This window comes from Empidonax traillii, unplaced genomic scaffold (assembly GCF_003031625.1).
Source record: "Empidonax traillii isolate 1590-97213 ecotype Southwest subspecies unplaced genomic scaffold, ASM303162v1 scaffold109:size1658292, whole genome shotgun sequence".
In the NCBI taxonomy this organism is placed as follows: domain Eukaryota; kingdom Metazoa; phylum Chordata; class Aves; order Passeriformes; family Tyrannidae; genus Empidonax; species Empidonax traillii.
In genome coordinates, this window is record NW_020955302.1 from 343,586 (window position 1) to 355,610 (window position 12,025).

At 42.6% G+C, this 12,025-nt stretch overlaps 1 protein-coding gene across 1 annotated transcript in view; it reads right to left on the reverse strand.

Moving 5' to 3' along the window:
* LOC114056981 (netrin-4-like) overlaps nucleotides 1–12,025 on the reverse strand; it is a 44,411-nt gene that overhangs the window by 3,374 nt on the left and 29,012 nt on the right. The window contains exons 4-7 of the mRNA XM_027882697.1: nucleotides 10,100–10,226; nucleotides 9,541–9,729; nucleotides 1,675–1,888; nucleotides 791–927 (exon numbers count right to left, since the gene is read on the reverse strand). Coding sequence (XP_027738498.1) covers nucleotides 791–927; nucleotides 1,675–1,888; nucleotides 9,541–9,729; nucleotides 10,100–10,226 — 667 coding nt within the window. The remainder of the gene's footprint in view (nucleotides 1–790; nucleotides 928–1,674; nucleotides 1,889–9,540; nucleotides 9,730–10,099; nucleotides 10,227–12,025) is intronic.

Sequence of the window (12,025 nt, forward strand, 5' to 3'; positions counted from 1 at the left end):
TCTTATCAGTACTGTCAGGTAAAATACAGCTGCATGAGGTCTATTGTACAGTTAATGAACTGATCCTGATGAAGAGATTTGTAAGAATCAGATCCATATGTAAATCACATAAGCAATGATACCGTTGTCTGATCCCATGACCTAAGTAACTCTCATCCTTTCTGTATTAAGGCAATATGTGTCTCAGAAGAGTCAAGCCATGCAGTAAATGGTGTTACCTCTGTGTCTTACCAAGCCACTGATGATGGTAAGTGCTGATCTTTACAGGGCAGGCAAAATAGAGAACTATTCAATTATTAACAGTGCCACCTCATTCCTACTTTGTAACATGAGCTGGATATGCTTTACTTTCTCTCCTGAGCTGTTGTGCCATGAGGAATATCTTACTCTTAAAATCACCGGGTCCTACCCCAGAGGTGGTGCATTTCAATGGTGGCTGACATGAGCTTTTTACAAAGAGCATTTGAAATTCTGAACAGTAACCAAATGCTTGAAAGGAGCTGTGTAAAATCAGAAGCATTATGACTATAACTGTGAAAACAAAAGGAGAGTATTTTTTCCACGCAATGTTATTCATGACTTACCAGTTTCTAAAACCAAAGTTGAATCCCACAGTTAGTTTGGAAAATAACAATGCAAGTGTGATGACAGCCTACAAACTCAGATTAGTGAAAGTTGCCAGCAGATGGGCAACAGACAAGCTGGAGATGAGTGAGCGGGTTTGAGTCAGGATAGAGAAAGAACTGGCACTGAGTGAATTCAGTGAATGTTCCCAGACTCTGGGCTGTACCTGGATGCCTCAGTGCAGAAAATCCCTGCTCGTGGTCATTCCATTTCCACTCCTCTTCGCTCTCGTTGGTTGGTGTTTGGACAAGGTCAGGGATTCGTCCCCCAATGGGGATGTTAAAGAATGGCTCACTGTCATAGCTGAGGACACATAAAACAGAAGAACTGGTGAGGACATGACACGGGTGGGAAGCAGGTGTTTGTAGCACATGGCTGTATCCAGACAAATGAACATGCTTTCTTCAGACTGGGAGCACAAATAAGAGCAAGCCTTCATGCCAGACAGAGATCACAAGACCTAGGCTTTTATTTAGGCTTTACCACTGCTGACTTAGCATTTTTAAAGTAGCTATAAAGCATGCCTTTTTTGCCTTCAGTTTGTTTGTTTTTAGAGAATTACATAACTCTAAGTTAGTGACCACCTGATGTCACAAGGACCTGAGAACAGCTGTAGGACCCGTAGAGCTGCAGTGGCTCAGCAAATCACAGGATTTCTGTATTGATTTATACCCATCTGGGGCACAGATGCCTGCCCTCTAGAAACAAGATGGAGACTTTGTCATTCATTTTACCCAGGGCACAGATGAGAGGGCAAGCTCTTCAGACTCTTCCATCTATTCCCAAGGCAAACAGGTGTATTTATAGATGGTATACATATCACGGAGTTGTGGAATTGCCTATTATTACTGAAAAGAGTCATCATTTCAAGATTGCTTTGGATAACACACTGGTCTTAAAAGCGTGCCAGACACGAAATGTAATCTAAGAAACCTCTTATGATTTCCAGCTGCCTTTTCAAATGATCGTGCACCCTCCAAACAAATACTGCTGTGGTATTTGTTAGTCTTTGCTTCATTTCACAGAGAACCCAAAGAAGGGTTTCTTCACCTGTTGAAGCAGCGTCCAGTGTGCTGGTCACAGTCTCTTGCACAGTCACAGGGGCGACAGCCGTTCTCTCCGAAGCCCCAGTATCCCACGAGGCACCTGTCGCAGTTGGGACCCGCCACGCCGGGTTTGCAGTAGCAGAACCCCGTCCGGGGGTGGCACCTCCAGCTGCTGCTGAAGGTCGCGTTGGCTGAACCCATGGGCTGGCAGGCACAGGCTGTGGAGACAGGGTAGCAGGTGAGTCACACTGTGTGCCAAGGGATCACCTTGTTAAGTGGCATTTCTGCAAGGCTGATAAACTTGTACCCTCTTCCTTATGCTCAGTGGTTTTAAGTCAGAGCTGGTAAACATTCCATTTCAGCCTATGTTTGCAATATTATTTTTGCTTCTTTTTAACTCGTTAAACACAGCAAAACAAGTACAACTGGTAGCATTCATGCGTGAAAGTCATTTCTTCTCTGCTACACAGACCTTGACCATGCAAGGTTTTGAAGTGGTACCAGGAAGACTCCCTTGTGTGTTTATTTTTAAAGGGGCTTGAAGGTCATTCACTTTTAAAGTGTTTGGCAAAAAGATTCACTAACATAGACAAGGTAAAAAATGATAGGTATTGCCTACATCACCTTTCCTGTAAACACAGAGATCACAAAACTACCATTTCCTTAGGGGTAGATGCAGCTTATACAGGTGGTTTAGATGACCTGAAACACGTTTTTGATTTCTGCCTCCACAGAGCGCATAAATTCCTTCAGTGCAAGTTTTAAGGGACACGTCTCACCCTGCAGTACTGTATGTTTGTGAAGAAGCTGATCAAGTTCTTTAATTTTTTTTTTTTACAAATATATGAGCAGATCTTTTTCAAGGAAAGCAAACAGAATTAGAGAAGACCTCTAAACTCACTAGACGTATTTTACATGTAGCTGAAGATGAGCAAAAAGGAGGAAACGCCCCCCCCAAATTTTTCTAATGCTGTTGCCAGTTTGGCACCAGCCTGGCAACTCAAGACAACTTGGCAGTAAAACAGATAGTTACAGCTCCTGTGGGCAACTCTGCCTCCACAGACAATAAATTGTCATTGTCCCACTCCATTAGTACATTCCAGATGTGGCAGCATCAGGGAGGGATACACAGAGAGAGGTGCAAAGCCAGCACGGTTGACTCCTCTCCATCAAGGCAGAAGCTGAGATGGTCAAGCCTAGTGCTGAGAGCTCTGCAGAGGTTAAATACAAGCAATAAACAAACCTACTCATTTCTGGTATTCAAACCAGTTTGATTAAAATGACAGCTGAGCTGAACTCCAGGCCTTCATATTTCAGATCATTTTGTATTAACAGGGCAGCATGCCCTGGCTTTTGCTTGTAGAACAGACTGAAAAGGTAATGCATCACTACTTCATCCATCTGGAAGAGGGCAGAAATAAAAATCTTGTGGCTAAGACCTGCTTTAACAGAGATTTTCAGTTAAATGTTGGGCACCCAGCATGTTTACATAGCTTGGATCAGGGGACAGCGTTTTGGATACTTATCTGAACCAAACATGATCTCCAAAGCTTTTGAAGCTTGCCCATCATGGCTTCTGATCAAACTGCTTTTCTTCATGATCTCACAGATAAGAGACCAAATGAACACTGATTCCACACATCATTTTCCAAGGGGAAGGGGCAAGTATGTGACTATAATGAGTTGAAAGTGTAGCAGGGACAGAGTTCCCTTTCATCTCCAACCTCATATTTGATACTTAAGAAAATATCCTTTGAAAATTATACAAGAAAGAGGATGAGCAATTTTGTATTTCTCCTATGACCTGCTTACCATAGTTATTTTTTCCCCCATGCCCCGTGCTCTTTATGCAAATAACTTTAATAATATTATTACACTGCTGTAGACAGATCTTGGCCTGTTGTTTTCAGGGGACACTGGTACAATAGCCTAAGGACAGAAAATGAGCGTGCTGTCGTGGGCAGCGTGCTCAGCACAATGAGCCGGTTGGCGGGCAGCAGCAGCTCGCCTGTTTGCCACAAAGCAGTCTTGACTTTGGGAGCAAACCCAGGGCTTGTGCTGTCAGTTCTGGAGAGCAGGTGTGACACTGAAGTGCTCATTAGCACGGGCAGTTTCAAAGGCAAGTTATGATTTTTTTATCCCTAAACTTGATTAGATTTTTTTTCCCCCCTGATTTTTGCAGGGTCAACTACATCACCCTAGAAAAAGAGACATTTAGTTTGTCAGTCACTGAAGAAAATGATTGTCATAGATTTGGGGATAAAGAGGGAAAACACACCTTTCCTTTACTGCAGATAGGTCTGAGTCACAAGGATTAAGAGGTTGCCAACATCTGGGTTGGTTTGAATTCAGGTGTTTTTTTCACTGTAATATCTCCACATGTGGCATCTACCTGAGGAGTTTTCACCTAAAACATATTTCTTCAACTTCTGGGTCTTTATTCCCATCTTATTTCCAGTTTTCAGGTTTCATCAGTTAGAGTCACGTAACAGATGGGTAAATCCCATCAGTAGAAGACCTATCCCCAGCTGAGACTGGATCCTGATTCAGGAAGATGAGACTGTCTCCCATCCTATCCCTGAGGGAAAATATTACAGCACAGTGACTGACAGCACTGGTGAAAGCTGATGAGGAGGTCAGAAAAAAGGGCATTTTTTTATTTTGGGGCTACAGTTCAGAAAACCTAAGGTTCCCAGATGAACTGTGGGGCATATAGTTAGAAACTGGGACAACTTCTGATGGATCAGAAAGCTGAATCAATACATGTACAACACTTTCAGATGAGTTATACAAGTGGCTTGCAAACGCTTTACTCAGTCTGTGTTTATTTAGCATTTCAGCTTGGGTGGGTACATTGTCTGGCTTCCAGAGTATTACGGCCAAAATCCCAGTTGTGCATCTAAGGTAACTCCTAAAATAAGAGCCCACATGTCACATGCTGAAAGGGCAGCTGTGGATGACTGGGTTTTATCTGCTTAACAGTACCATGGATTTGCAAATAAACCTCACAATTAAAGAAGCATAAAAGGAAGTTGCCAAAACCTCTCCTTTTTACATTTTCCAGTATTTGATAACACTTTTCCTGCTGATTTTTACTTCTTTTCTCTGGGCAAACCCTGGTTTTCTCTCCATCCGCCTCCCTGTCTAACAAAACACCAGCCGACGTGACAATGGCCTTGTTTGTCAAAGGCATCATCAATTATGTTAGGGACGGTGTGCAGACAGTTCTGGCTCAGAGTTGGCTGGTTTATTTGGGTTCTCCCCTTGACAGTAGTGTAGTGAAAAATTTAGAATTGTACTTTAGAATTGGCTATTGGTCACAAAGTAGCACAAAGCATCCTCTTGTCTTTTAGTCTCACTCTCATACTAAGTTTGTTTTGTCAAAAAGTACTGTAAAAGGGAGGAGACAAGAAAATAATGAAAAATGAATAATTCATGCAGCAGCCTCCACTCAAGTCCTCAATAAATCTGTCTGCCCTCAGCACAGCTGTCTTCTCCATTTAATTAGACACAGATGTAAAATATAATATTGGTTGTAACAATATGGTCCCAACTTACAGGAAAACAGCAGGTGCTCAAGTAATTCAGTGGCCTTTGAGGTACCTTGCCTTAAACTTTGTCTAATAATAACGTGTAAGATATGAACAGACACTGGCTTTTTGATAAGAAACCCAAGCAAAATGAAAAAAAGAAATCAAGCAAAGCCTTTTGAATCTGAAATATATATATGTGCATCCTTGGAGCATTTTTAAGCAATTTTTAAAGCAAGTCAGGTGTGGGGATTGATTCTGCCAATGCTCTTTCTTAAATGAAGGAAATAAGATAGACAGCTCTGTGTGTGGTCAGGGCTGATTAAGACAGACTTTGAACCAAGATGTGATGGGGCCTTTGTGATATTAGAATTAAAAGTTCACTCCCTCTGCTCAGAAGTAAAGGATGAGAAGCAGAGCCTTTCAGACCATGTGTGCGTGCATGTGCATCTGTGCACATTTTAATTTTCACCTCTTGTTCTCCAAGTAAAAAAGCTTGTTTTCCTAGAGACCCTTTTAAATGGGTCTACATGCCTGCATTATTTTTAAGCTAAGCAAAGGGTGAGTACAAAAGATGGTGCCATTTCAGAAGGATCCCTTAAGCTTCCACATAAGCCACAGGAAAGAGGCAAGGATACAGCAGCTTTGCTAACCATTGGTTAGGAAACGATTAGGCTTCTGAGTCAAAGCTTCCATACAAGTCTATATCCAAACTGCTTAATCCTCTGTTGTCACCCCCAATAATAGGCAGGTGTGTGCCTTGCTCTGGGGCTCTTTTCATGCCCCCTTTTTTTTTTTTTTAATCTAGATCTAAGCAGTGTCAAAACAAGGCTCTGCGCATGACCCAGCTCTCATTCATCTCAGCTGCTAGGAACAGGAGAAGCAAAGGGATCAGAGGCAGGCCACCTCTACAGACAAAAAGGAACAGCAGATTCCCATTTACATATCAAATTTCAACATTTTTTTTTTTTTTTTTTTACAGGGGAATGTCTTTGCAGTCTCACATTGGAGGGTCAGCTAAGGGTGGTTTAGATAGTGCCAGGAGATCCAATTGTTATACAACTTTTTTTTTTTTTTTCCCTAGCAGATTAAGAGAGAATGCTATTCATTATTATGACTAATGCTTAAAGACTCTCTCTGGGCCTGGGCAGTGTCCTGTTAACTTTCTGGGAGCCTGAGGGGGATGTCACAGCTGAACCTAGACTTTGCTCTGGATGGCAGAGCACTCTTCAAGCGTGCTTTCTCAAAGGGATTAGCACAGCATTTCATTCAGCTTTTTCATCAGATTTTCTTTCCCAGCTCAGTATCTACTGTACACAAGGGTCAAGTTTGATCTCCCATTGAGGTTTTTTTTTTTTTTTTTTATCTCCAAGTTCAAAATGGGAAGCTGAGCACCAGGTTGCTCTCACTAAAACCATCCATTCAGTCTCCTGTTTGCAGTTTATTAATGCTTTTCAACACTTGCTCAGTGGGTGGGTTTTCCATTTGTTGTTGTTAGTCTGGTCTGTTTGCATGATTTTCTCAAAGTGGGATGATGCCTTGGAATTGGTACATTTAAATCCTAAAAAACATTCTAATCTGGAAGGGGCAACTCTTCCATTAATAATCAGCAGGCTAAAGTATGAGAAAAAGGTACCTGGTGGTGTGATTGTCTAATTTCTTATGTATTAGCAATGCTCAAAAACAGTAGCTGTTTTTTTTACTGAGTAACCCAAGTTGTTTTTTAGGATCACACAACCTGAACAACTTAGACTAAATCAGATTAGGTTTACAAGCAAGGCAAGTTTTGCAACCTAAAGGATAGAGAAGAGGGTCTCTCTCTTACATCCTGCATGAGGCTTTTCAGTTTAATGTCAGCTCTAGGCATTTGTAGATGATGAAGGTCCTGGAGGTGAAACCTTCCCTCTGCCACATTGAAACTGTTCTAACCACAACAGCTCTGCCTGTCTCCATTGGTGTTTCTGGTTTTGCTGTCACATCATAATCAAAGTAGTGAAGCATTCCCTGAAAATTCTCTATAAAAGTACAGCATAACATGAAGTTCACAGTGACACACTGCCTGCAATGCACATGGGGAAGCATTTGGGGATCAGGACTTCCATTCTACAAAATACTACCCTTATAAGCTAATTTGTTGAGTCTTATTGTGGGAATTCTCTTCTTTGCCTTAAATAAAAGGGAAAAGGTACAGATTAACCACCTCCCTCCCAGGTTTCTCTTAACTCTGTAGTTATATCTAGGGTACCTTGTATTCCCACAGAGGCACAAGCATCGCTCACACACTGACAGTCTCTGGATTGAACTGCAGTGCCCTTTCCTTATATCTTGATATGGCAAACGTGCCTTTACACACCTGGGAAAGGTCCCACTGACTTGAATTGTGCACAGAAAGGGTCCTGCTTAGCTCTGCAGTAATGCTGAATCAAACTATTAAATGCATCTCAAGCAACAGAAACTCTATTGCAGGCAAGTGATCCAGAGTAGCTCTTAAGTGAAGGAAATAGATATGCTTTAGAGGGCAATTCAGTTCATTTATCTCAGGCATCTACCTTAGACTGCAATAAATAATTCCCCAGAGGTCCCCCTGTTTCTCCACTGACAGTACCGTGAGCCTAGAAAAGACATATAACTTTCAGGGGACTAAAGCAGGATGGCAGCTATCTAGGCATGAACATGCAAGTCAGAGTGGAGACAATTGTATTTGGGGGCCTTCTGCTGGCAGCAGCATGTTCCCAGGTGAAAAGAGCATTATTGTGCTTGACCAGCATGACAGGAATAAAGCTCTTTCAGCAAGGTAAATTTCTGAAGAGTTTTTCTTTTGCTATGCAGAGTATTTGGCAGGGGGTACTGAGAGACCTGTAACCAGAGCAGACAAAAGAGGCAGAGGTAGAGTCAAGGTCTGATTTCATCCAGGCAGACCGTTCTAGGGTTTCCACACAGATAGGCTGTATTTTCAAACAAAGTTTTTCCCTTTTCGCTGCTCTCCAGTGCTCCTTGACTTTAACAGTTATCTAGTATTACACATGATGCTGGTTACTGTACTGTCACCCTGCTGCTCGATACAAGAGTCCATACACAGGTTCTTTTAGGTACTAGAAGATTGAAAGCTAATCTTCTGGCACAACAATTTGTTCTCATTACAATATTTCCCTGTAGCAAATGTGCTCAGAGTAGAAACAGGACTAGGAAGGGGCCACCACAGGACACTGAGGGATGCAGGGTGAGTCAGATAAGCTCACCCTCAACCCTGTCTGCTGATCAGTGTTCTGTGATGAGCATCGTGAAATTGAAAAGAAAGGGTTGTGTGGAAGCAGTCTGGGCTGTCACCAAGTTCCAGCAGGAAGAATGCAGAAGAGCAGAAGCACTGGATATGTTGGGCACAGAAATTTTAGCCAATGTCGCAAGCCACACAGTCCTAGGCAGAGGAGTGATTAAAAGGGTGAGGAAAGCTTTAAAAGCTCATGATGTCAGAGGTTAGATTACAGAGGATGAAGTTCTCTGTGCTAGCAGCTGATGTCTGAGCTATGGAGAAGGAAAACTATCCAAAGGGAAAAAGGAAATTGTGTATATTATTGGAAGTAGCAACCTCCCAAATGGATGCCAGATGGAATCAGATGTGTGAAGCCTGGCAGGATATTCAGGAAATGTTTACACTAAGTAAGGGAGATTTGGGCTTTTTTTCGGACCGGCTGGGTGCAAACTACCTTGATCCAGAGGTTGTACACCCTCTGTGTGCAACCATTAGTGCCTCTGTGCCAGTCACTTCCTAACACATTCTGCTGAAGTGTTAATGATGCAATTAATTTGGGCAGATCACACCGTAATACAGCTGTGGAATTCAGAGATAAGTCTAGCTGAGCTCTCATGTATTTGTTTCCAAGTTAATATGCATGGTCCTGTGCTTCCTGCATCTATTATTGTATGTATTGATGTGTACTGATGTTACACAATCAAATGGAATTTGACAATAGCTTGCACATAAGCAAACACAGTCTTGAGAGGTGCAGGAAAAAAACCCCAGGTAAATAAAATATGCCTCAAGAAAGGGGGACCATATTAATTTAAACCCATACACAAGAATGTACCTTTCCCAAAAGGCAATATATTATTATTACAAAAAAAGTGTGTGATACCAGGAGGAGACATAGACACAAAAAAAATCAGGATGATCATCTTGGATTAAAAAAATGTAGGTTAGGAAAAGAATACAAAGAAAATATAGTAATACTCATGAGTTACCTCTATGGGAGTTATTGATTCTGTAGAAATTGTTTGTTTCATTCTTTCATTGGCTCTTGCACCATTCATTTGCCTTCACCACACGAAACATGGTCACTTACGTTTGCAGACCTCTGCAGAGGACATGGGTTTCCCCCTGTCTCGGTAATACCCTGGTTTGCACCTTTGGCACCGATGTCCCTCTGTGTTGTGCTTGCAGTTGTCACAGACTCCCCCACTGCGCTTTCCTGATGCCAACCAAACACTCAGGTCAAAGTGGCAGCTCTCGGCGTGGTTGTGGCAGCGACACTCTGGTGGGGACAGGAGAATATCCTTCAAGTTTATGTAACAGACACAGCAACACTGGTCAAATGGTATCGTTTTCCAAACCAACCTGATGGTATCTTAAACCCTGCTGGAACCTGAAATGTGAGGGGGCATAGCTGCATGTAAACTAAATTTCTGGCTTGTGAATTCCACTTCCCAATAGCCCCAGTGGGTCAGCTGCAGAAACACAATGTGCATACTGAAGCTCTCCATCAATGACCAGCAATTTATCCCCAGTTTATGTAATTGCACCATTAGTGTAAATCGACAGAAGTCTTTGTTAGGCAGCTTTGCCTGCTGGCATGGTGAGTGCTCATCCTGAAAGCCTGGATCAGTACCCTCCTTTCCACTTACTTCTGCATTCATTTGGGGCCCCTGTTTTTCCATCTCCTGGCTTCCAAGGCTGATCATTGTACAGGGGAGCACATTTCTCACAGTGATCCCCTGCCGTGTTGTGCCTGCACACACACTTCCCATGGACCTGTCAGGGGAAAGAATACGGTCAAATAGCTACCAGCAAGAACGTGGTGGAGTCCCCAGTAGCCTCATGAGGAGGTGAGACTTCTCCTGCACAACTCTCACACAGCTGCCTGGCTCTCTTCAGAGACCCACAGAGCCTGGAGCTCGAACATGTAGCCTTCTCTCTTTTAATTTAATTTTTAATCATGGAAATACTCCATTATATGTCAGATTTTGGAAACAGGTATTCACACCAGAAACCTGATCTTGGAAACTGAGCTAGTCCAGACTTCAAACAGAAAGTTAGTATTGAAACTGGTTCTGTGGCCAAGTAATTTCACACACCAGGAGTATAACAGCCAGTTCCACTATACACTGTAATTTGGTGCACAAGATTCTGTAGTATCAAACCACATTCAAGAAGGGCCTTACAGGAGTGTTTTTATGTTGTTGTTTGGGTTTGTTGGGTTGGGGGTTTTTTAATGAAGAAACTGGATTCCAATATCTGTTTGCAATGCTTCAGAGAAAGGATTTCCCAGATAAATTATTTGAGGAAATACCCAGTATAGGGAGTGGGAGAAAGGGAAAGGTGGTACCATACAGCATGTTCTATACTTATCACAAGAGAGGCTGCTAATTACTGGTATGTATGTCACATACAAGGAAACACTTGTACTAGAGCAGGAAATGCACAGAAATCAGGAACTAGACCTGCATGGGCTGTTGAGGATGCTGAGTTCTGTAAGCACCAGCACAGCTCTGGCCCACTGCACATTACACAAAAAACAGAGGCTGAAATTTCATTTTGACTGCGGTGTGAATTGACTCTAATCCTTTAATCTCGCAAGTAATCTGAGTTACAGTTTTCCACAGTCTTTCCTGAAAGTCAGACTCTCCCTTTGCAGTCCCCCCTTCCCCATCTGACAGAGCAGGTAGCTTGGGATCAAGAGAGAAGCGTTCAAAAAAAGCAGTTGCATGAATGTGCTCCCCTGCCCCCAAACTCATGTGCCTGCAGCAATTTGCTCTCCGCTCCCCTGGTTTCTAATCCTCCCAGAGCAGAAATGTGATGTAGCAAGCAGAGGGATAGGCTGCAGCTGATGCCATCGCCCCTCCATGGCCAGCTGGCAGGTTTGCTGCCTCCTCACGGAACACTGAGCACAGACTTCAGGGTGCGCGTTTGTCAGTCGGAGCTCAGCACCAGCAAACCTCAGGGGGATGCAGCACGGAGCACACTACCTGATGCCTCTCCAGACCTTTGCACAAGAAAATCATCCACTTTCAAAGCACTAAAGAGTGTGACAAATTACAGAGACAAAGGTAAAAATACTAACAAGCAACAGTGTTGTGCTTACCCCTGTTTGGGTTTGGCCTTTCGGGCTTAACATTCTCCCCTGTGGACACAGGGACTGCTTTTCAGAAGCCACAGAACAGAGGAAAGGGCCAGGAGTGAGATAAGAAAGTGAGCCTGATACAGAATCATAGATTTTAACATCCCCAAACTTCAACTCCACCTGGACTTTACAACTCATTCCAAAATGGGTCAAAACAAAATCTTGGATACATTCACTTATTAGGAAAGTGCTTCTTAAAATGTATTTCAATGCAAAATCTGTAAGTTGGGCCATTTATTTTTTTAGAAATATACACAAAAACTGTACATTCACTGCTTAAAAAAAACCCATGAAAAATGCTGAGACTGTACAGCTGGGAAATGGCATAATTAAACTGTGCAATCTTGTTATAGGCATGAATGACATGATCAAATATTAATTATTCTACAGGACCCAGCACTTACAGTGCACTGCACAGATGATGTGAACA